This window comes from Diadema setosum, chromosome 20 (assembly GCF_964275005.1).
Source record: "Diadema setosum chromosome 20, eeDiaSeto1, whole genome shotgun sequence".
Classification (NCBI taxonomy): Eukaryota; Metazoa; Echinodermata; class Echinoidea; order Diadematoida; family Diadematidae; genus Diadema; species Diadema setosum.
In genome coordinates this window covers 32,959,386-32,985,308 of record NC_092704.1, presented here as the reverse complement: position 1 = coordinate 32,985,308, position 25,923 = coordinate 32,959,386, and the positions used below count along the sequence as shown (strand labels likewise).

General features: G+C 37.9%; 1 protein-coding gene across 1 annotated transcript; it reads left to right on the top strand.

Annotated features, from left to right (window-relative positions):
• The first annotated feature begins 11,102 nt into the window (after positions 1–11,102).
• On the top strand, positions 11,103–25,650 carry LOC140243621 (complement receptor type 1-like). Its single transcript, XM_072323286.1, has 18 exons — positions 11,103–11,217; positions 11,625–11,855; positions 12,165–12,383; positions 12,876–13,073; positions 13,356–13,491; positions 14,167–14,285; positions 14,619–14,807; positions 16,234–16,419; positions 17,290–17,490; positions 18,070–18,309; positions 18,757–18,945; positions 20,060–20,266; positions 20,846–21,100; positions 22,021–22,263; positions 22,522–22,719; positions 24,007–24,302; positions 24,675–24,903; positions 25,472–25,650. Exons 1-18 carry the CDS (start codon positions 11,103–11,105, stop codon positions 25,648–25,650), a joined length of 3,630 nt encoding a protein of 1,209 aa, XP_072179387.1.
• The last annotated feature ends 273 nt before the right edge of the window (positions 25,651–25,923 follow it).

The following is a 25,923-nucleotide window of genomic DNA, read 5'->3' as shown; positions in this document are numbered from 1 at the left end:
CGAAGGGCTGGAAATGCTGAATTTCATGTGCAAATTACATGGCAAGTTTTGATGGGGTGACATACACTTCATTTCATTTCATTTCATTTCATTTCACTTATTTTCCACATCCTGATAAAAAGCACTTACAAAAAAAAAAATGCTGGAACGATGCATACACAGTAGAACATTGGACCAATACAGGGGAATAATGTTCAACTTACAACAAGTTCACAACAGATAAACACGACATAAAAGCAATTATTTCAGTTTGTGGGGGATCAACATAGACCCTTGGTAGTACTGTGGCTGATTCCAAATATTACAGTAAAAATATTTACATTAATACAATACACACAGGAAAACTACTACAGAAAGAACACAATACCTATAAATGATACAATAAGGCAAGAGCCATCAAAGTGGGGTGCTTATACATTGAATAAAAGTTAAAATTTATCGAAAACCTTTATGAACAAGAAAGAATTTGTAACTTCTTTTAGATAATGAAAGTGTATTGTACAACTTTATTACATTTGGCAAGTCATTCCATAGAACAGGTTCCCTACATGTATATTTAAAGTTGTATCTTGAAATGCAGTATTTAAAATTTGTGATATACAATATATTCATCTGTCTTGTATTGTAATTATTCCTATTTTGGATGAAGGAAGTATCAAGAAACCTTGGCAAAATGTTGTTCATATACAGCGAGAAAAAAAAATGTTCATGTTATGTTCTATAGATAAAGTGTCTGTGCGGCTAAAAAAGATGGTCTATTTTTTAATCATACGTATAAAAATACGCTCTAAGAGATACTTTGCACATTTTCCCTATTGTATGTTACAGTAAGATAAATGAGGCATAATTGAAGTGTGATAAAACTTTACAAGAATTTCAGAAGGTAAGATTGCACGTATATTGATTGCACCTATTGCTCTAGAGACTTTACAACATACTTCATTGACATGATATCTCCATGTAAAGTGACCATCAATAATATCTCCAAAAAATTTGGTAAAACAAACAACTGGAATTTTAAAATCATGTAATCACTTCACTACTTGCATAAGTGTCCACATTGACTGTTCTAGAACTGTTCCGTTGAAAATAAGAGTAACTTCCATATTCCATAACCTCCTTACTTTTCAATCGATTTTGATCGAAAGTTTTTGCTGTGCTTAATGTTTTTACTCCTTCATTTCAAACTAACTCTTAACTTGTCCAAATTCATCTTTATGTTCCTGATCATTACAACGCAAACAATCAAACAAACAAAGACTGAGGAATAAAATATTATTGCACTGTAATCCTGATCCATCTAAAATTTCCTTGATGTTGTAAACTAATACCAGTACAGATTTTCTAATCGTATTTCTTTATAGTCATTTGTATTTTACCCATTAATCTATTCATTTATTTCTTTAGTTGTCCAACTATCATACATTTAGCTATCTATCTATCTACCTATCGATAATACAGCGTTGATTGGCTGCACAGTACAGTATTTGTCCACCACCACCACCAAAAAAAAAAAAAAAAAATTGGACTTTCTGCAACGTAAATCTTGAAAGTAGTAAATAAATAAAAACTCAATTTTAGGGTTTGAAACTATAACTTATAATATATATCCTGTATGAAACCTCAGTCACAGAGAAATTGGAATCTTTGTTAAAATCATGTCAGAAATCCCTTCCCTCAAGTGTTGTAAGAAGACGCGTCGTTCGTTACTTTGTGTTTACGACTTACAAATACCAAGTTGTTCTTCGTGTTCTCTCACAAAAATCCCTTTTGAAAAAATGGACATAAGTGCTTGCTCCTTTTTATTATCAAATAAGGAAAAGAAAAATGAATTACATAAAAAAAGGATGCAGATGTCTTAGTCTTGCCCCCCCCCCCCCCAAAAAAAAAAAAAAAATACTTAGGTGTAAAAGTAAATTAATGATCACAGACAAATATGAAATCTTTAACTCATAGGGGACTGAATTGAGGTATTCTTCCTGCTTGGTTTTCTGTTTTCTGTTTTTTGTTTTGTTTTCTTTTTCCTCTCTGTCTTTTATTTTCATCGAGAAGATGACAGCAATATGTACATAAGTTTGTTTATTCAAATATTGATGAAATGTTATGCAAAAAAAAAAAAAATAAATTCATTATGTTCGTTACCCTGTCAGTTGTGAGCAAAGTGTGTTCATTTATGTAACGAATGCCAGTAAGCATCCAAGTGCTAAAGTTGGGAGAAATGGACCCATGACATGCATTAAAAAAGATCAACTTTTTATGCATGACCACATGGACCAAACTGAACGGGGATTTCTGCAAAATGTAGGCAACAATTTTTAGTTTCGTGTCCTGAAATAGGATTTACATTGTTTATTCATTTGGAAAGTTAATGATGCGAAAAAAGGCTAATGTTTTTTTGTTTGTTTGCTGTTGTTGTTGTTTTATTTTGTTTTTGTTTTGTTTTGTTTTGTTTTGCTTTGTTTTGTTTTGTTTTGGGGGGCAACCTGTAGATTTCTATGCCCACCAAATATACAACAGGCCGTTTCATGAAGGTTTCGTAAAGGTTTGGAAACATTGCAAGTTGTCATAGATGAAGTTACTAAAGCAGAAACCAAGAAACATTCGGTTTTGAGTGTGTAAGTTGTTGCTGCAGTAACTGTAATAAATAAAAACGTTGCGATGAAATATACGTAAGGGAATGGGAAACCCCAGCAACACTCTGCACAGGCAACAATAGAATGACGTCAATGCCGAAAAATTACAGTTTGTTATGCGTCTCCTCTGCTAGGGGGCATAATATGAAGAAAAAAGTCGTACTTTGAAACCTTAATTATATTATGTGCATTTAAATGCATTGACATTGCCAAAGGTCATGTGGAGTCATTTTTTCCCTTTTTTCACACAAATGTACAAGCGTCTCATCGAAAAATGCATAAACGTTTTATTTTGACGGGAATGTACAAATCAATTATCTCAACTTCATTACGTGCCAATAATAAAAACTCGATCCGTATCAAAAACAGCGCATGAACTTCTACCGTTTTTATTTTCTTGAAAACCACACAACTTATATTTACTGAAGTTGACATATAACATCCTAAAGACGTTATGATCTCAATTATTTAAATGAGTACCTCACCCCACTCCCACCCCTTGGGGAGGGGGAAGTTGAAGAGTCAAAGTCCTTAAACTATGGGTGTTTTTCTTCTTTAAAACCAAAGAAGATGGTGTGAAGGTAGTGCTATGAAGATTCTATTACGATTCTAGTACCCTATTAGGATGCTACTGGTCACTTTGGTAAAAATCTGTCATGGATTTCTCAGACAGATGCTGAAATGTGAAAATTTTCAAGATTACACACTGTAAGTGATATAATTCTGTATTATGACTTCCCAACATCCATGGGATATAACAGATCAGACTACCCAGTGTTTCGTATAAACAACCAAAGCGTTAAAATTTGGATACCATTTAAAGAAAACTTAACAGTTTACTAAAGGTCCCGTTTACCTTTGGGAACAGTGATTTCAGAAATGTTCAAGATATCACTTTTAATGCATATGTGTAGGTCAGTTGTTTCACAAAACAATGTACCATATTTAGCAACTAAGCCTAAAATATAAGGAGATATCACTATTTTTCTCATTAAACCATAACTGTGGACAGTTTAGTCTGGAAGCATTTTTATTAGAACTATTGTTCACATTTTATATATTCAACAATACTTTACATCGATTAAACTTGTTCAAATTTTTACATTGGTTGTTTCTATCCCTAACTCACATTTTAGAACTATTTTGAAGCAATGATGTTGGGTTTTTTGTTTCATCTGCAAATGGTAAAATATGCCTTTAACATTCCATTTTGATCACAGACACCATGGCACCTTCGTTCACACATTGTCCAACATCACAGAGTGTCTACGCCCCAGCACTGGCTACGAAAGCTACGGTCACGTGGTCATCACCTACAGTGATGGACAACTCTGGAGAGACCATAACTCCAGTCAGGGTTCAAGGGTCGCCTTCCGGTAGCCAGTTCAGTGAAGGCGTCTATCAAAACCAATACCGTGCAGTGGACAGTGCGGGAAATGAGAAAAGCTGTTCATTCTCTATCACAGTGGCAGGTGAATGACACTGCACTAAAGCTTTTATCATGCCGACCTTGATCATGTTTATTTTTGTGAAGATGTTATAGTTTCGGTTGAGGTGCCGATTTCGATCATGTTTATATCTGTTAAGTAGGCTTTACGAGAGTAAAGTTAGTCGATTTTGAAATGGATGAGATATCCAAGAATATTGTTTTTAAAAAGTGGTCTTAGTAAAATGTGGGTAGCATTTTTCAGCCGTTTAAAACTAGTTTTCATCAAATTTATCTTGAATTCCTTTGAGAATTGTATGCTCTTTAAATATTTCATTAGTGATTGGTTTGTACTTAAATCCCAAAAGTTAAAACCTGAAGCCATATCTTAAACAAAAATATACTGTCACTGTAACGTATGATTAAAAAGGCAAAATACCACTAACATTTAATGCCTGGAAGTCAACATCAGGATCAAGTTATCATCCACTCACGCAAGAGTAGGCCGACCTTACAGAGTACCGAAGCGTGGCGCCCTAAGCATTCATCGCCGTGGTAACTGGTTCTAAACAAGTTCTAAACATACCTCGCGTGGCCCGAATATTTTGGGAACATAACGGGTGCTAACAATGCTCGTATCTTGTTCCAGCTCACTGCATAAAACCTTGTGCAAGGAGTTCTTGTTTTATAGAAGAAGCGCTCAGCTGGAACAAACGACTGTGACATCATCACTTCGGTACTTTTCACCCCCGCCACTCTGATTACAATCATGCTTCCCTTGAACAGAGAGGCATCGAACATCGTTAAACCTACAAGCTCACATTTTTTTTTCTTAACAGCTGCTGCAAGAAGGAACTGTTTGCGTAACCAAGGGAGAAAAGGGGAAGATAAACGCATGCTGATTGATTTCAGATTGATTACAGTATATGATGTGGCAGGACGAAATTGAACCATGCTCAGATCAATTCTTTTCTACATTCAGGTCAAATTGACATGTTTGATATTCTGACATCATTTTCATACACTACTATTCATAGAGATTCAGTTGATGTTTTAAGACTTTTCTTACCTTCAGAGGTAGTTTCCAAGAAGTTGATCTTTTTCGATTTGAAATCACAAAGACATATCTAGTAAATTCCTCGGAGGTCGTCAGGGTGACATGCTGTATATTGCTAAGTGTACAATAGTTACTCATTTCGTCTGCTGTTTACACATTTAAATTCATACAATGTGTAGGGAATGCGTTCTGCTTACATTTCAAATAGTTATTCTGCCGACACTTTGTTCTACATTTCCTTTTTTTTTTTTGTAACGAAGTGCTCGTGCTTTCATTCACCGTACGCACGTTTTGTAATTTCGTTTCTCTCCCCTTAGTTATCCATTGTTCTACACAGTCTGCGTCAATGCCCCTACGTGTCATTTGTCCAAATGGAAATATCCGTGGATCTGTCTGTTCGTTTAGCTGCGATGTAGGGTACGGCCTTCAAGGTGAAGGGTCAACAGAGTGTGAACTTCAGGGGTCAAATGGAGCCTGGACACATGGAACTCCATCTTGCCCAAGTATGTTCAAAATTTCTGCCCATCAGTGAGATGTGAAAAAAAAGGTTTACTTGAATTAAAACGTAATAAACATAGACTTTCAAGCGTTTTTAATTCTTTTAAACATTCTTTTAAAACCTCCACTTTTTTCACGGAGTGTATAAATAGAGGGTATGTTTCTTTTTGTACTAAACATGCAGACATGAACATGTTGTTGTCCCTGTCTGGCTATGTATATTATCAACGACTTGCATTTCAAATGTATCATATTGTTTCTTGTACATTCTGCTGGAAAAAAAGTGAAAATAAAGTTTGAATTTGAATCATAGTCATGAGTTTTATTACCCTAATTTGTCACACAAAATGTAGTGGCTAATGTGATCTGTTTGGATGACAGTTCTGTGTTCATTCATTCAAATTTTGGTATGTCAAGTTATTACATATGTTTTGCCTGTTCTATTTTTTTTTTCAAAGTGAGAATGATGACTTCTTGACAACTGAATACGGTCAAAAATGGAAGTGTAACTTTTGAACCAACAGAGTCAGTCTTCAGCAAGTATAGAAACGCATACAAAGTGTGGCGTTATATGTGACCCTGCACCTCAAAACAAACAAAAAGTCGCCAGACATAAATTTTTAGTTAAGACCATATTCTGAAAGAGCAGACTTTAAGCTTTAAAATGATGTATAACTCAAATCAAATGGACTCTCCTAACCTATCTAAATATTGGAAAGAAAGCACAAACTCGGGAAAAGTGTGAACTGAGAAAAGAGGCTCTGAAGTACAGTGTCTATTCAAGCGCTTAATCTTTACCAAACCGTGCTGGCTGTGCGATGAACGGGACAAAAAACAAGAAGTAAACCACCAGAGTAACAACAATGAAGGAATTATCAGATTAAAGTGAAAATAAGCATGCCTCATTAACACATTCTGTCCATATTTAATGCCAACTTTCAAAGCAGTAGCCCTATCCTTTCAAATGTTATTAGAGTTGAAAGTGAAGAATGTGGACAAGGTTTTTCAGGAATGAAAAAGGGATTCTAAAGACACACCTAATCACACTATTCTACCAAAAATGTTCGAGATAAACTGCTAAAAAAAAACACTTTCCTGTCCGTTTTATGAAACCAAATTTTAGCATGATGTAAAAGAAGACCCGCTCTTTCAGAAAATATGAAAAAGTCAAGTTCGGCTGGGTTGACCCATTTCACTTATTTTCAGTCCTCACGCAAAATCAGTGTGTGCGACTTTATGTTCGTTTTGAGGTGCACGGTCACATATGCAATATTTGTCATATTTAGCCAAGAAGTAGTGCATCAAACGATAAAATGGACCTTAAAAAAAAATAATGATTGAATTACTTAACACAGGCGACTTTTTCCCCCTTTTCCTTTGGTGCTTGAAAACGCCTGTTTGTTACTATTTTTCAAATTCAAATTCAAATTTTAAACTTTATTTTCATTTTTTCTCAACTTTTTTTTAACCTTAGTACACTCATTCTGTCAAATGTTCATGAAATGATGTTTTCACAATTGAACTTTACCTATCATTATTATCAGTTTTACAGTGCCCGAGTATTTCACTGCAAAATGGAACAGTTGTCGGCAACTGCTCCAGAGATTACGGCACAAAATGTCAGTTTTCCTGCGATACTGGTTATGAGATCAACAATGATGAGGTGACATGTACCGCATTGCCAGGAGGCACATCCGCGTTCTGGGCGGGGGCAATCCCCGTTTGCTCGAGTAAGTACACAGTTTGAGTGTTTTGCAAAGAAGTTAAGTCAATCTTTTAAGCTCATCGTAAAGACGGTATGATACGTGAGTTTTCAATGATGTTGTGATAATTATAAAGACTACAATTTGCAAATGAATGTGACTTGCTCTTTCAGAAAATATGAATATTCAAGATTGGCTAGGTTGACCCATTTCACCTATTTCCAGTCCTCGCACAAATTCACTGCGTGCGACTTTCTGTTCGGTTTGTGATGCACGGTCACAATTACATTATGTCCTGAAATTATGATAATAAAACATTGGATTCTGTCATGGTTACATTCCAGGAATAGTCTGTCGTAAGCCCCATCTGTCCGCTGCACTTCAAATGGTGGAAACCAGCGCCTGTCCAGCTGGCAATGTTGTACCGTCTGGAAATCAGTGTCAGTTTTTCTGTGCCCAGGGTTACTACCTCCAAGGAAACACTACTGCCACATGTCATCATGATCGCACTTGGAGTGTAAATACACCATCTTGCCATTGTAAGATATTCTTTTCGAGCTTTTCCTTCTTAAATAGTGAAAATGTTGATGTTCATTACCAATGTAGGCCCTGCTATGTTGTTAAATTGTTAGGTCACCGGAGACTAACCATGTTAACAACATTCCAGACTCAAAAAGAATACTGGTATAGCATCAGTGCTAATTGTAGGATTCCTCACCTGCTTAATTTTCACCTTTTTTGGTTTTGTTTTATGAACCTTCCTTGGTGAATCTGTTTGTAAAATCAATCTCAGGACCAGTACGAGATCAGATAACATCATCAATGTTTTGTTTTTAATCATGTTACTTTACAAATGTCATTTCATGTACTAGTAATAGCACAATATAAGAGGTTTACTATTATCTTGAATTGACACTAGGATTTCATTGAACATGTGTCCAACTGTTTCATGCTATGGGGTAATTGGAGTAGGAATGTACATTGAAACCTGTCCATAGTGGCCACCTACCTTTACGGCCACTAGAGACAATTTCCTCCAAGAACTTTGTCTGTAGCTTCCACCTGGCTATAAAGGTCACCTTCTTGTCTCACTCGGATGACCGCTATAGACAGGTTTGACCGATGTAGGCCTACATGTATAAAGATACGGATTATAAGAATTTTGACGATTGCCGTAGGTTTTATATTCATGTGGAATCACAAAACTTTTGTTAATTAGCTATGTCCTCTATTGTTTTGATTGTGTGCAGTGCAAATGGAAACGCAATAATTACCATAGGAATTCTAACTATGTGTGTATCATGATCGCACACGTTACGCCTACACACTCTTTCATGTGCAATGGCAGAGGTGTTACAGTACAGAGTAAACCAACATGTTCTTTGTTTCTCATGTTTCTGCCAGTGATAACCTGTTCTTCTGACGACATATCGGCCCCAGATCATGGAAAGAGGGTGGGATGCTCAAACGACAGAGAAGATTACGGAACATCGTGCACCCTAGCCTGTGAAGATGGCTATGAACCTACGACACCGGTTTCAAAAACGTGTTTAGATGATGGTGACGGGGATGGTGAAGGAATTTGGACAGGAAGCGACATTTTCTGCACAAGTGAGATATCAATAATGGATGTTTAAATGGCAGAGGGTCTGTTTGCGTGCTGATGAAGTGCTGAGTGTTTGGAAATACGAGAACGTATTATGTGTGTAGATAATCACGTTTAATCAGGATTGTAGATGAGACTACGAACTAGACATGCACAAGTCTCAACTGCAAAGATTCGCTGTAAGTTTAAGATGGTGGTCACAGTATCAATCCCCCTTCCCTTGCAGAAGAAAAAAAAATCAATTTATAAAAAACCTTGCATTGTGAGACCTGTCCAATGGTCAAGCTTTTGACTACCAGACAATAAACAATGTACAGAGTAGTGTCAGCCCAATGCATGCATTAGGGAAATTATACCGCGATTGATGAAGGTAAATGCTGCTTCCAATGCAATTTCTACTCAAACGAAAGCCTCAACTTTGCATTGTATAATGATGTAACTCGGTTCACGCTGAAGGTGTTGGCAGCTATATCCCCTCTGCTTTCATGCTGCATGTTTGGTTGTTGTCTAGCTTTTGCCTTAGACAATTTGTTGGAGGGTCGATAACTATATTAAAGAAATATGAATAAGATTCTGACAGAAATTGAGAGCCGCTCGGGATTGTTTTGCAGTTGATTCAGTTTCACAATACCCTATCATATTTGACAGCATGCCTAATATCTTTATTATTCTGATCGTATTTTGTGATGTTTCAGTTGTGACATGTCCTGCCCTAACCCCTCCTGCGAATGGCGCCATTTCCCAGTGCTCTTTCATGGGCGTGGTCGAACCCACCACTTTACCGAGTCAAAACTACAGCGCCGTCTGCACGGTAGCTTGTAACACTGGCTTCACAATGACAGAAGGCTCTGCGCAGAGAACGTGTCTCTCTACTGGAACTTGGGAAACTTCTCCAACAACTTGTTCAGGTAGTGTAAATTAAATCAATGAGTCTTAAAGCGCAATCTCAAAAACAATCAAATAATACACATAATGAAATTCATAAGTTTTTAAAACATTTAAATCTACAATCTACTCTTCATCTTCGTGCAACTACCATCATGATTCATGATTCGTGGTTCATGATTCGTGAATCAAAATATTGTGTCTCCTGACTTACCGGTACGTTTCATTAATGAAATATACCTGTATGTTTGGGGGGGGGGGGCATATTTCTCATAATCAGTTAAAGAATCGTAGGGTCAGTCTTATTCTTTTTTTATCCTTCAATCAGATATCACGCCACCAGTAATTACCTGCCCCCTTGATGTGGAGCTCATAGCGGAAGCAGGAACAACATCAGCCACTGTTCAGTGGACCAACATGACCCAACCCCAGGTAACAGCAGCTCCCGCGCAAGGACGCACACACGAATACACACAATATCTTCTTGGTTAAAATTAATATTTTGGAGAATAATATGTTGTCAGTTATTCTGATATTAAGCGGTCACATTACTATACGGTGCGTATCAAAAAAAAAAATCCAAATTTCGAGGGACGTTGTTTCATAGTTGTGTGCTCTAGAGCATAAATTATGCTGCGAGAAAAGGGGAACTCTTCTGTTCTTTTGATCCCTAATTGTGCTGATTATTAATGCCATGCATGACCGAGTACATTAGCTTTAAGGACAACAATGACAAGTTGCACTTTTTTAAGTCTCACAAATGAATGAAATCTGTCAATGAAAGCCGTCAAAGCTGTCACCTGTTTATGTTTAGGGACCGGTTACCGCTCTATTACCCCGTGTGGTTCATAACCTTCAACATGGCAACCTATCGAATCACTTGGTCACTCCCACAAAGTCCATCCCACACAATTCAATTTTCTCTGTCCACATTCAAGACATGGTCTGTCTCTCCCAGCTGTATGAAATCGTGCTGAACCCATTAGTGCTGTGTTGGAACGAGAAAACTTAACTGTTGGGGATGGCCTTTGCCGGAGTGACCGTGCTATCGGCCTGGTAGCCATGTTGACAGTTATAAACCATATCATGTTAGCAGTAACCCATAGCAGATATGATTTTTTGGAATCTCTGTAAGTTGTGACAGGGCTCTGGGTTTTCAACTCCCAAGCAGCTCTTAAAGGTTATCGAAATCTGACATGAGATGAAACTTTGAATCTAAACTGTCGTAATTCTGCAGGCAACCGATCGAGGGACTGCCATAAGTACACATGTATTTAGCATTGACTCAGTGCAAATGGGGGAAAATAGTCTACCTACGTCCCTTACTGAAGGTGATCACTCCATTGTACACCGAGCAGTGGACAGTGCTGGAAACTCGGCTACGTGCTCACAAGATGTGAGGGTCAGAGGTAAGTAAGATTCGCTTGAATAGGAGACCTACCAGTACTGAGTTGTTAGTCAGTTAATAAATGCAGCTTTGAAGCTCTGTTGTGTACCACTACGGTATGTTCACACCAATACGTTCTCTTGTGGAGTTCATGTCCCTCGACATACAGCAATTTCGTTAAGATTCATGAACTTAATAAAGATTCCAAGAAAAATTACAGTCTTTTTGTATTTCAAAAAGTCTACAGAATTATAGATCTGCGAAATTTCATGTAAGCTAGGGGTGTGATGCTTTTCAATGGTTACTGTTATTAAAGTTACACGTACGCCACTTGTACATGATAGCATGACAACCATAACCAGCAAGTATTTAGAGTTAACTGTTCCCTGAACTGTTTTTCTCCCTATACCTCTCCTTGCTACCAACCAGTCATACGGTGTCCTCCAGTCCAAATACCGGACGACGGTTCGGCCACGTTGACGATAGGGAAGGGCAGCTGCCAAGGTGGCGTTGTGTATGGATCAACATGTACGATAGCTTGTGACTCTGGATACCAGATGTATCCAGGATCAGGTCCCACGGTGGAAAGAACCTGTGATCGGTCAATGGCATCTGGAGAGACCGTGGGCTTCTGGACAGGTTATAGTCAAGCATGTCACCGTAAGTATGACGATGTACCAGCAATAATCTTCACCTCCTAAAAGATGTGGAATAGGAAAGACCTGAGCAATCATCTTATTGTCTTTCTTTTTATTCTTTCTTTTTATTTGAGTGAAGAGGAGAGGGGTAGGAGGAAAAAGATGTGAGTACTACTGCATTTTTATTACTTTCGCCAATGAGTTTTAGAGAGCAGTTGTGAAAGTTAAATCCAAAAGTAACTTCTATGTGTATGCATTTTTTAAGCGCTTACGTCGAAAACATTATTCTGATAATAAAACAGTGCTTATTTCTGTTATTCTTGTGTTACAGCTGCGAACTGTACTGTTCCTTCAGTGACCAACGGCCAATCAGCAGACTGCACCTCTGCTACTGTCGAGTACAAGACTTCGTGCCAGTTTTTCTGCATTCCGGGTTACGCTTCATCCACTGGAGCAGATCCAGACGTAGGGCACTGCACTGCAGTTGACACGGTTACAAGAACCTGTCAAGCAGATCAGACCTGGAGTGGAGACGAATTTCAATGCACTCGTACGTGCTAGTGCTGCAGTGAAGTCTCACAAAGCTTAAATTCATGAGCTAAGATTTATAGATTAGTTACACTTTAAACAATAGTTTAAGTTTAAACAATAGAACAAAGAGGGATGTTAATGCAGAGGATAGATTTTGCTTCTTTGACAATCGTTACATTAATTTGATAAATTGACCTCGATTATTTCAGTAAACGTTCATGTGTTGCATTTTATGCATTTTATGATCACTGCATTTGGAAGGTTGATTTCTTCACTACATTAGCAGAAGATAGCCTTCTATGCACAGAATGCATTATTGGTCTAATTGTGGCATACTAAGATTCATTTCATGGTAAATAAGGGCTAATTAAAATAACTGAAATATAAGCACGGAAAAATTAATTGCATGATTTGGCAGTGATATTGCCTTGCATATTTTCAGTTTCAGTGCTTTCAATGCAGACAATATGGTGCAGGGCATTGTAAGAGTAACGAAATTGTTTTATTCCAGAACCAAAGACATGCCCCGGAAATTTTGGCATCCCCTACGGCTCCGTGACGCCCCAGGAGTGCAGCGGTGGGTATCCCGTACTGTTTGGTACCACCTGCTCCTTTGCCTGTGACGATGGATTCCGGCTGGAGGGACCGGCGAATATTATCTGCAACACCGAGGGCCAGTGGACACACCCGTCAGCTCCAACATGTATAGGTAAAGATCTTTTGGATTTGACACTGATATGGGCTTATAAGACTGTTGAACTAAGCACATGTCTCAAGTAGTTAGCCCCCATTATTAGTATCATCCAGATTTTGACACACAAAACATGTCTGCTTGCAGGCTTTCATAATTTGTTCCAATTGTCTACATTTTCATCTTTAACTTGCCGGTGATCTGCAGACCATTAGGTACTGAACAATAATCGACTTTATTGTGATGTACCAATAATTTGACAATGGATTTAATGATTGCTATGTTTACTCCCGCAATCAGATATCCAGCCACCGAACTTTAACTCAAGCTGCCCCCCTGAGATCAGGATCTTTGCTCCCAAGGGAACCACATCGAGTATTGTTTACTTCCAGGACCCGATTCCTAGTGATAACTCGGGCAATGTAGATGTCAGCAAGTAATTATGCCTCTGTTTTTGTTTTATTTTTCTTTTTTTAGATTGATTTGAAATACTTTCTAGAATTTTGCTGATCAGAGAACAAAGCACAGTGGATGACATGCTGGGCGACAAATAACTTCATCAAATTGATGTTTGAGCAATGTTTAATAACTGTCAAATAGAAAAGACGGTGTGTTTTCTTATAGCAAAAAATAATATGTTGTTTTTCGTAAATTGATACCAAGCTTTTAAACTTTATTGTTTGTTTGTGATCCAGTGTGTCCTTTGTTCAAAGAATATTTCCTTTTATTTGTGCTTTCGTAATAGTCATGTGAATAAAGTGCATCGGGTTATTAAAATTAGTGAATGGATGATGGTATCAAATTTTGTTGTTATTGGTTTTCTCTTTTTTTATTTTATTGAGGGGGAGAATCAATTCTTATCTTCCGGAGTTATTTGCAGGTCAATATGATATATATATATATATGTATATATATACATATTATTCATTGTCAGATGATTTATGTGTCTCAGAAGAATGCTTGTAAGTGCCGTAATCAAATATAATGTAATTTTCATTTTGCTTGTTAAAAACCTCCTACGTCTGTCAGCATGATTATGGAACGTGACTTCATCGCCCCCCCCCCCCCTCCTCTATTTTTCCTTTCGTGTCTTCCCCGGTAATCCACGAAGACTGAATAATCATTATCGACCAGGAAGCTTATTTCCAGAGGGAGTAACAGTCATTGGCTACGTTGCAACTGATGCTGCTGGGCTGACATCAAGGTGTGAAATAACAATTACAGTACAAGGTGAGCTAATGCATACGATACGTACTCCTAGATTTACATTGTAGAAAACTTGAAAAGATCTTGTCCTACGTGTTATTTTTAAACTGTTAATAGAATGTTTATTTGATTTTCATCAGTTTTCGCTTTGTTAGTTTTGCAAACTGCTTCCTACACAATCTCAGCTTAGACATGAATTAATCAATATTACCTTATTTGGTTCACGTAGTCATAGTCTTCCATTCAATTTATGCGCATTGGTAAGATTCAAAGCAGAACCTTAAAAATAATGATTCATATAAGAGTCGAAATGCTATCCAAGTGGTTTTAAGGCAATTTTACACAATTTGTTGTTAGTCCATAGATGCCCTATACAGCAACCTCTTCTCCATGGCTCAGTGGTCAACTGTACGGATCCATTCTATGGCAGCAGATGTTCTTTCTCTTGCGATGAAGGCTACGATCTGATTGGACCATCTGCTGTGTCATGTGACTTGTCAAGCGATGGAAGCCCTGCATGGGAAGACGCTCCTCCAGTCTGCCAAAGTGGGCAAAGTTTACATTCTATTGTAGCTCAGGGTAGCTTTCAACAGCCGTTATATACGAAATTGTGCTGAATTTATGACGCAGGGTCATAATTGTTCACATTGGCATGATACCAGTTGACCTCTTTATTAACAAATGTGGTGTGCCCGAACATAATTGTGGTGTCATTTATATATTCACGTCTGCAAATATTTAGACATGATGTTAAAATCTGTGGGATTTTTTTTTGTTTTGTTTGTTTGTTTGTTTTTGTTTTTGTTTTTTTTTTTTTTGGGGGGGTCTCTTTGTTAATAATAACAACAGAAACTGGACCAGTCAACAGAAGTCATACTGCAAATTACCATTTGCCACATGTCAGTGAAAAAGTAAAGTTGAACTCCCAAAATATTCCAGTTCTGTTTTTTCTTCAAGGTGAAAGAGATATTTGGATATGGTCGACTGGTATTTAATAATGTTCAAATAGTGAAAGAATTAACTATTTACGTATTTCAATATATGTTCATGTATTTATTTGTATTTATTTATTATTTGCATTGTTTAATTAAATAATTTATCTATATTCATTCATTCGGACTTTCATGTATTGATTTTGTTTATTCATTGATTTATTTCCATTTTGTTTTATTCATTTTATACTGCAAGGTTGGTTTGTTTATATTTTTTTTTTCAAACTGCATTCCAACAGCGTCCTGCAGTAATGACATAGATCATTCTACACGAAAAAAAAAAATACAAGATATAGTCAAAGATAAAATAGTGCACTACACAAATCGAGAGTGGATTAATGAAGAATAACTTTATGTTAATAAATAGGACTAAAGCGCTGTTACAAATCAATTGAATCACTAAGGATTTGGACCATTGTATGTGGGGTTTTTTTAATCCACAAACGGATGTAAATGTTTTAACATTTGCAGGGAATGCATTGTGCAAACTGGCTCCGAGTTATGCAAGAAGAATTTATTTTATATTCTGTCCAACGGAGGGGGGGGGGGGTGGTTGAAGGGGGCATATCAAAGAATAACGTGTTCTATTACTAACATTTTGTTTACATATTAATAGTTGTAAGTGGGAGTTAGATAATTTTTACATTTCAAAAAGAAGGACATTATAGAAAGATTATATCCTGCTCAACTGATTGCAATTTGAGCATTAGTAACAAGGAAGTTTGAGACGTATTATAATCTTTATTCATAATCATCCTGGCATATTTATGTAAGATTTTTTGTATCTTATCCCTACGGAATTTTGACAGCTTCCCCAAAATGTATTACAATTATCAACATAAGGTAAACCATTTCAAATTACAGATTCTTCATTAATTTGAAAGAGAACAAATGTTTAATCCTGCCTTTGCAACCTATTATCTGAGAAATTTTGCAAGATAACATTTACCCTACGAATTTATCGTCATTCTCCCTTGCAGTTCAATCTTGCCCACCTCTCCTCCCGACATACCCTGCAACAGTGGTAGGGTGTGACCCCACGTCCCCAGTGCTGTATAGATCTGAATGTACCATGCAGTGTCCTCACGGCTTTGTTGGTGTGGGTGATATCCGCACGAGGTGTCTGGCCGATGGAGTGTGGTCAAGCACCAACTTCACCTGTGACCGTGAGTCTCTACCTGATGCTATGAAACTTGCGTACTTCTTTTTATGGTTAAGTTTGTACTTGTATAGATTCATTCATTGCTGTATGTGTGTGCACTTTTGCTCCAATACTTTGCGAGGAACTACAGTTTATCGCACAGTAAGCATTTATATGAATCAAATTGAATATGTAGTTATTTTAGGTGAACATTCCGAGCATTCTTATTAGATGCATTTCATTGCATGTTGATATGCTTCATTTATAGCCATTAAACAATTTGAGTGTTTGTTGACATGCATTTTTTATGCTTCCACCCCAAAAAGTTTGTCTCCCAATGCATGTAGAATGTAACTAACATGGTACAACAAAAAATGCCTTTTCCGAGCGTTTTATAATACCTTTGTCCAGTATTCCTCGTGACATAGAAGAATCAAGTGTAATTTTGATACAAGAATCAAGTGTAATTTTGATGCAAATTCATGGTGGTGAGAGGCTTGAGGTCACTTTGCCCCGGTACAGGCAGGCAGGAAAATCCAGAAGAAATGTTATTTTGAAAGACAAATCGAAAAGAAAAAAATTAATGAAAACGAAACAAGCAAACATGTGGATTTTTTTTTTCTACAAACAGAAGGGTAAAGCTTAAAAAACCTAGTTACAAAGTCACAGATGGAGAATATGTCGGCTATAAGCGTTTCGTTTCGTGCCAACATTTACTGATTTCATGTAATAATATGAGCACAAAGAAGAAAAGGCGCTCGAGGGTAAATCTAGCTACTGAAAAAAAAAAAAAACAATCATGTCATGCTACCTGCTAATACCGTATGATGCCAGAAACATTTAATGCACAGTGCAGCAGGAATTATTTATACTAATGGAAATTGTTCCTGTGCAGGAAAAGCTTGCAGTCCATTGATTGAGACAGACGTCCTCTCCATCACACCTTCCACGTGTCTCTCTGACCCACGTTACCAAGACACGTGTCAAGTGGAATGTCAAAGGTCAGGTTTTCAAATAGTTCCATCCGAATATGGGGAAACAACATGCACTGGCACACAAACTTGGAGCCGTAACATAATTGTGGCAGAATGCAAAGGTGAGTAGGCCTACTTTTGACCTTCAATTACATGTACTTTCACTTGACCGTTTGTGATGGACTTTATAGTGACACAATGATAACAATTAATACATTATACACAAGTGCCGTTTCTGTTTTTTAGAGCTTAGACTCCAGGTCGCGTTCTTAGGAAGGAAAATATACAGAAAGAGGTCATGATTTCTGGTAATGTGATACTGGTTTGGATGGAGAAATATTTGGATCCTGATATAATCATGTCTCAAATTTCACATTTTAGAAGTTAGAAATGAATCGCGGTGGAGATACAATCATAATTTACATACCCGATGAATGTTAATTTGTTGGATTGAAATCTCAATCATGGTCAATTTCTTCTTTCTCTGTAGTCCTGAAAAATTCAAACTTGCGATAAGTCCGTGATATTTTCAGTAGTTCTTCTACAGTTTTAGCCTCTTCTGTGCAACGGTCTGTTGAGCCTTTTTTTGCAAGGTGTAGGCATTTTTTTTTTTCAAGAAAATGAGAACAGCTCTAACGTGCTTGTAAATAATGATCACCATTGACATGGAACAAATGTGTGCTCTGTATGGACTTTTGCAGATATTCAGCCACCGACGTTCGTCCAGTGTCCATCAGAGGTTGTGGTTTATGCGCCTAGGAGCTCGGACACAGCGCTCGTCAGCTGGAATGCCACTGCAAAGGACAACAGTGATCTCGAGCCTACCTTGTCTTGTGACCTTCAACCCGGGCTCATGACCCGTGGTATATACCAAGTCACCTGCAGTGCTAGGGATGATGCTGGTAATGAAAATGACTGCAGTTTCACTGTGGAGGTCAAAGGTAAGCAGTCAGACGTTTGTCTGCCCGTATACCATACCATGGATGGGGGCTATCTGTTCCGTAGCTCCTTAGATCTCTGCTTTCAAGGAGTTAACACACACTGTCCCTCAGATAGCTTTTCATATAGACATCCGCACCGTCTCCGTGCTGAAGTCTATACGACCAACCTTGACAGCCCAATGCAATAAACTTCACCTTTCACAGTTCATGGACAATCCCACGCGGGACCAAGATTATAGTGATCTTCTTACGTACGGATTTTTCGTTTAGGATTTTGTCCAATAACGTACTGAGGTTATTCTCCGTCGATTGCTATCATGACCGTTTGCAGGTGCTGCACATTTAACAATGTATTGTTATTAATCATTTTTTAGATTGCTATACCCTCAATTCAGTCACGGATGTGAATGGAACCAACAGTGTAACTATTAGTATGTTCCATTCCAGTTCGACGTTGCCAGTCTTTAGTCCCACCCATCCACGGCACCATCGAAGAGGCCTGCAACGATACCTATGGGGGAGAATGCACAGTCTCCTGTTCTGCTGGATACAAGCTTATTGGATCGAGAAGAGGGAGCTGTGAATTTAATGGCAATGACACCTTTTGGTACTTTGAGCAGGATCCAATCTGTGAAGGTAATAACAAATAAAAACGATGATATAGCTGGCAATATTGTGTAATTCCTATGCCCAAAATTTCTCTATATGGCAAAAGATAATTGTCTCTGTCTGCGCTGTCAGAATTACAACAAATGAGAATGACAACAGAATTTAATACGAAATGAATTTAGAAACGAACATTAACATTAACATTGACATTAACATTAGAAAATGAAAAAAATGGATATAAGTGGCATGATACAGATCTTATACAGTAACGGTTGTAGGTATTCCTCTCTGAGAATCTGCTGAGTGAATTTCAGACACACAGGTAAGCAGAATAACGCAAAGCACTCCTTCAATTGTGGCCAAAAATCCTCTGATTTGGAACGTTGCCACGAGTTTATATATTTTCGGTCCAAACACTTTACATAAATTGAATAAAATCCTTCAATTGAAACGACTTTTTTATGTAATTTGAGACAGAATATTTGCAGTCATTTGTTACAAATTCCGCGAAATGGTCAAAACTAATACCAAAAGTCAGTATAGCCTTACCATCATAAGTACAGTGTGATATCAACGGTAGATGTTAACATTATAGAGACCCAATTAAGCGGTGTATATGCGCAACCCAAAATGGGGTAGATAAAGAAACATATCCAATTTGGCTGTGTGTGTTTTTCTTGATTGTAATTGCCTATTGTGTTCATATAATTCAATGCATTCCAATTCGTGTGCATGACAAGTGTGTGATTGTAAAGTTTCTATCTAATATTAGATTATCATACATACTGCTTATTCATGCTTATTCATGATAAGATAAGTATCCAGTGATTAAGGTTACTTTGACGTTATAAAGGTTATTTTAACGTTGAGATCAGCATTTAAAGAAAATCTCAGACACATTTACAGATATCTCAATAAGATGCAAAGGTATGTTTGCGTGTATGTGCGTGTGTGTGTTTGTGTGTGTGTATTAAGGTTTTGGTCAAGCACAGATTTGGTCCACAGAAGATAATGAAAAAATACCAATTAAATCAAAATTGTTCTTCGTTTGCTCCCTTTGGTTCTTTTGCAAATGTCGGTTCATATCAGCATTTATTTTGCCTGTGTATTCCTTTTGAATACCTTTCATGGTCCCTGGCAGTAATTGGGTGTTCCCCACTCCGATTGAACCAAAGTCTTCTGGTAACGCCTACGGACTGTGCACTAGCCAACAAGGTTCCCTCAGGAACCGTTTGTGTACTTCACTGTGACTCAGGCTTGACTTTGGAAGGCGAAGGGCAAACTTTGACCTGTCTTGCCTCAGAGGTGTGGAATATTCCACTGGACGTGGAGTCTCTGTTTTGTGTTGGTGAGGTTCTTATTCGGTCATCTTCCCAAGTGCACCTGTATAAAGCTTTCCATATCTCAAATGATGATGTTTATATCAACGGGGCAGATTACACACGGAAAAAAAAAATGAATGTGCCATGGGTACCCTGTTACAGTATGAAGCTATTTTAGCGGCAATATTATTGCAGAATCAGTACATTTCATCATTATTTTTTTTGCAAATATCTGATGAAAAATAGCAGCTGCTTTGAACAAGATCAAAGCGGTAGAATGATTATAACAGTAAGCCTACTTTTTAAGTACATAATAGGATTATTACTTGAGGAGTTGCAATAATTTGAAGTTTAGACAGTGTTGATACTTTTAGATGACAAAGGGTGTCATACTTAAAGATCATGATTAAACGAAAAACTGACATCGTGTCAGCAACCAGCCAGTAAACAAAGACATGGCGCTTGAGTTATGACTATTCAAATCAATGTTTTATGAACAAAACTTAAATTCATCCCCGTGCAATGTGTGTTATCATGGATTATATCTCCCTATTCGTGAACTCAGTTTCACTAAACATAATTTATATCAACTTGACACTCCCAAGATCGCACCCCTCCTGTAGTCTTCTCTTGTCCATTGGCACCCATCATGGCTGTCCGGAAGGAATACAGTGGAGTGGAAGTGACCTTTGACCTCCCCTCTGCGAAGGATGAAGTTGACGGGACAAATCTCACCGTGACGACGGAGCCACCTGATTTGAGGACCCCGTACACCTTCGTGTCAGACACAGTGTGCCGATTCAAGTTCACAGACTCATCTAACAATAGCGCCTTCTGTGATATCCATATCTCTGTCAGTAGTAAGTCAGAGATTCAAATTGAGCTTAATGTCTTATTCAAATGCGTATCCCTATTGTAATGTTTTCACATTGTGGATTCTGGTGGGGACAGCATAATGATGAGATTTTAACAAAGCATTGTTCTGTTCTTTTGACGTCACAAACTGCCGTGGAGTATCTATCTGGGGAAGTTTCACCCGATAGAATGTGCCACATGTAATCAAAGCCTGTGTGCCAGGCATTAGCGAGCTTTAGATCTGGGACGAGGAGCGCTATGACAACGCAGGTTGTATTGGATAGTACGAATAATTACTGCTGTGAGGGGCACAGTTAAAATTATGGGTCCAAGGTTATGTGAAAACCATAACTATAGTTATGGTTTTCACATCACCGAGGGCCTACATGATTTTAACTGTGCCCCGAATATCAAGCTGTCATTATTTGTTTTATGTACCGAAAATATAGAATCCGAAATATAGATACCGTAGTACTCGTAATCATTGCTGATCGACAGCGCGGCGGTCGTATCATTGGTGCGTACATATGAGTGACCTATGTGTGCGGGGTTGCGACTGTCTCCAAACCTATTTACAGGGCACAGTAAATCATGACGTCATCTTGATCAAAAATGGGGCACAGCTATTTTCATGACTCCACTTTTAACCAATCAGATGAGAGGAATCTGTATATGAGGTATCAGTATATAATGAAAACTGCTGCCTGGCGCATATGCAGAACACCACTGTTTGCCTATTGTAAAGTTATTATCGCCTTCCTCTTTCGCGTCTCGGATCTGAGGCCCACTAATCTTACAGCATGTAATGAAAAAAAAAATGCATTCGTTTGCATTTGATGATAAAAAGAATGAGTCCTTTCGTGTTAGGTAACTTAAAATTTGATGGTCAAGTTTCACGCTCTGATATCTCCATGTATCGTATCAGATGAGGTACAGCCGATAATCGAAGAGTGTCCACCCATCAACGACTCTATTACGGAATTTCAAATCATCAGTATTCCCTGGGAGAGTCCCTCCTATCTTGAGATCCCTGGTGTGGATCTCACCATGGACTGTAACATGCTCAATCCTGCCCAAGTCCCCTGGGGAGACTACCAGCTCGTGTGCCAGGTCATGGACCCACAGAGCGGCCTCTATGCAGAATGCTCACGGAACTTTTCCATAAAACGTAAGTAAATACACGCACACAAACACACACACACACACACAGACGCTCGCATTGTAACATTCAATTCGAGCTGATATATTCAAGTATCAGATACCACCCAAAAGAAAAAATACACCACACTCCAGTAAGTCTGTAGAGAAGTAGTAAGCTATATCCAACTAAATGTCGATAACCCCTTGGGTTGTATTAAACTATTATAGCTACCAGTATGCAATGGAGTAAACATCTTGGCTCCTCTTTTTTTTCCATTGTCTTCAGCTATACCTTGCCAACCACTTCGGACACCGACCCACGGCTCTCTGGCCTGCGATACATTTGCCTATGGGAAATATTGCAGTATTATGTGCCAAGAAGACCATGATGTTGTTAGATCTGGGAAGTCCATGCGAAACATCTTGTACATTTGTGGAAACTCTGGCCAGTGGTCTCCATCGCCTAATGTTCCAGATTGTTCAGGTGAGGAAGAAATGATACACAACTAGCACAGGCACGTGGATACACGCTCTGAAAATACACATTCACATAATTACGAGTGCATACTAAAACATACACTTGAACAAACTCAACTGAGTTTTTGTTTCCCCCCCCCAAAAAAAAGAAAATATGTGTATAATCAAAATATGGTTTTAAAATTCATTATGCTATTTTGAGAAGATTTTTCACGTTTCCCCCCCCCCCCCAAAAAAAATGTGTAAGAATAAAAATTTGCTTATAAATCTTATTTCAATGATCTTGTAAAAACTGCTTTATCTTATTCATAATCTATCCTCACTTTATGATTCCCTATGCCACAACAAACAATAGGAAGATCGAATGCTTCTAAAAAAAATAAATTTTCGTGTATTTTTTCTCAAAGTTGGCATTCTATTATTGGACCGACTAAAAACAAATATCAAGTCAAATCAAACAACGCAATGGTTGGGTAGAATGTGGAGGATAGTTGGCGAAATTCATGGATTATAGATTCAGCCATGACAATTTCCGCAGTTAAGTTCACATAGGGACTCTGTCACTGAGTGTTTGTGCAATTCCTTTAATATTTACAGAGAGAACATTCAAGCATTCATTTTTTTTTCTTACAGTGCAACTGCACTTTTGTCTTAAATCTGTATCTTAATACTTAATAGTAGTAAACAAACTACCTATAAGCGTCGGGTATTCGTCCAAAACTTCAACCGCCCTCAAAGGGCTTACATGCAAAATACCTCTTATAGCTTATGCATGCTAATTTGCACCATGGCTTATCTCATTGATGGATTTGAAGTCTACACTCAGGGCCAAAAGCAAGAGGCAATATGTTATGCAACATTTTGAACATGATTGTAGTATCATTTGTGTAATGCACTTTAATATGTGGCAAAACGCGTCAGTATCAGTTTTTTTTTTTTCTGTTAATAGATGCATGCCTATAAGATACACTATCACAGCTTGATTTTTGTGATTTAAGTAAAGTGTGCTGTTAACGTGAGAGGAGAACGAGCTCAGCGTAGTCCCTAAAGTTAACAAACTTTCACTACTTTTGACCTACAGTAATATGATTATTGCTACGTCTTGTATGAACCTGACATGTCTGTGTTCCATTGTGCATACTCTGTCTTCTCAATTATCCTGATTGTTGTTAGCAATAAATATCCGCAAATACAAGAATTCTAAAATCGATTGTAGTTGGATATAAGTTAAGTAATTAAAATAGAGCCTTAGTATATTTTTTTCTTCTTTTGTTTCCTGTTTTTCCTTTGACAGCCAAACGGAAAGCAAGGAGATTCAACCTACCGCTTCGGATCATGTACTATGCAGATTCCTGTCAATCTGGTGAGAGCAATGCTCTTTCAGCTATCAGGGACAAGTTCATCGACATCATCAGTTCCGGTCCTTTCCGAGAGGTCTGTACCGAGAATCAGAAGTGCACAGCAGAGAATGTGGAGGTGGAGTGTGGGCAAGGGGACATTCGAAGGAGACGAGATGCCCCTGAACTAGCGGCCGGGACGGTGTTGCATCAGGAGCAGAACAAGACCACCTTTACTGCTACCATATCACTGGTAAGCAACAGGAATACTCTATATGATCGATAATTAGAGGTCTCCACGTAGGTGCATGTATCATATTGTACACTGCAACAGTAACAATGGATGTCACGTGTTGCCTTTTCTTCTAAACATCATTTTTTGTGCTGTAGAATTATACATTAATTGGGAAACTTGCACAGTTATGTGTTTGTGTATTTGACATAGACATAGATCCAGAAAATGGGTAACCAACAATGTTATGTTGGGTAACGGTTATCTGTTTCCATTTTGTAGTTTTCGTTCCCATATTATGATGCAACTTTCCTAATTATGTGCTCGTGTCAGATGAAATAGGCAAAATAGATCTGTTGCATAATATATCTTATTCTCATTGATCTCCATTAGGTCCTGGAGGATTCGTCCAGCGATACTCCTTTGACAGAAGAAGATTCCCCTCATCACTATCACAAAAACCTGGAGAGATTGGCACATGATATCTATCACCGAATCAAGGGTGTAGCCTTTACTGGTGATGATGACACCAACTCTCGTCCCACCCCATCCCTCCACCTCGGATCTCCATCCATAGACTGCGAAGCTGGCTTTGTTGCTGATGAAATGACGCATATGTGTGGTGAATATCATGGATGATATAGATAACATTATGCATTTCATCATTCTAATATCATCTGCTATGTCTCCATACTGTAGCGACTACAAGAAGGATGTTTTGTTGTCAAGGTCGAAACGAAGTTTCAGTTTTCAGTTCAGTGTATCTTTATGTTTCTCAAAAATAAACTGTACATTGCAGGAACATGATATGTAATATACAAAAAAAAAATCATTCTTTTAACTCTCATAAAGGCATTTTTCACTGAATTTGATCATCTTCTAGATAAAAAAGATCAGAGAGACAGGCGTAGAGGAAAGCTAAAGCTAAAAGAGAGCTGGAGCTTGTAGGAATTGCAAATTTCCAAGGAAATAGAAAAATAAACTTCTTTGGATCACCTGAAAAAACAATGGGTGATTCCTGTATTTAAACGATTCAGCATAATTATGTAAATAGGTGTACTTGGGCTGCCGGTGAACTGTCTTTCAATAGATCTTGATGATATTTTTTTACTGTATTTAGGTTAAATATCCCCTTGTCATGGCGCACTGACTCTGATAACACCATAGAATTTATCTGCATCAATTTCCAGTTGCTTGTCCTGCGGGTCACTTCTTCCGGAGTAATTCTGGCAATGGAGAGTGCTTACCTTGTGAGAAGGGTACCTACCAGGACCAGCAGGCCCAGACTGAGTGTAAGCCTTGTGGTGACGGAAGAGGGACCATAGAAGAGGGGGCGAGGTCTTCATCCCAGTGTGTGGGTGAGTCCTAAAACAGTACTATAATCACTTCGCAAAATGATAGAGCAAAACTTTATTCTGGAGGGACTATTCTATCTCATTCTCCTCAACCGAATTCCACCAAAGAGCTAATGTGCATGAACTGCATGCCATTCTGTATACCTATCATTTCCTGCCAGTTATAACTTTTGCAACTGCAATCGGAAAATTTTGGAACATATGTCATCAGCATTCCTTACTTCTAGAATAAAATTGGGTAATTAAAAATCCAGCATAAAGCAGAAGAAAAGGAGATCAATTATTGA

Excerpts from the sequence above, each read along its gene's own strand:
- LOC140243621 (XM_072323286.1), top strand. The coding sequence starts at position 11,103 with ATGGGGGAAAATAGTCTACCTACGTCCCTTACTGAAGGTGATCACTCC. Across the intron at positions 11,218-11,624 it reads ACAAGATGTGAGGGTCAGAG|TCATACGGTGTCCTCCAGTC; the intron begins GTAAGTAAGATT and ends GCTACCAACCAG. Across the intron at positions 14,286-14,618 it reads AATAACAATTACAGTACAAG|TCCATAGATGCCCTATACAG; the intron begins GTGAGCTAATGC and ends ATTTGTTGTTAG.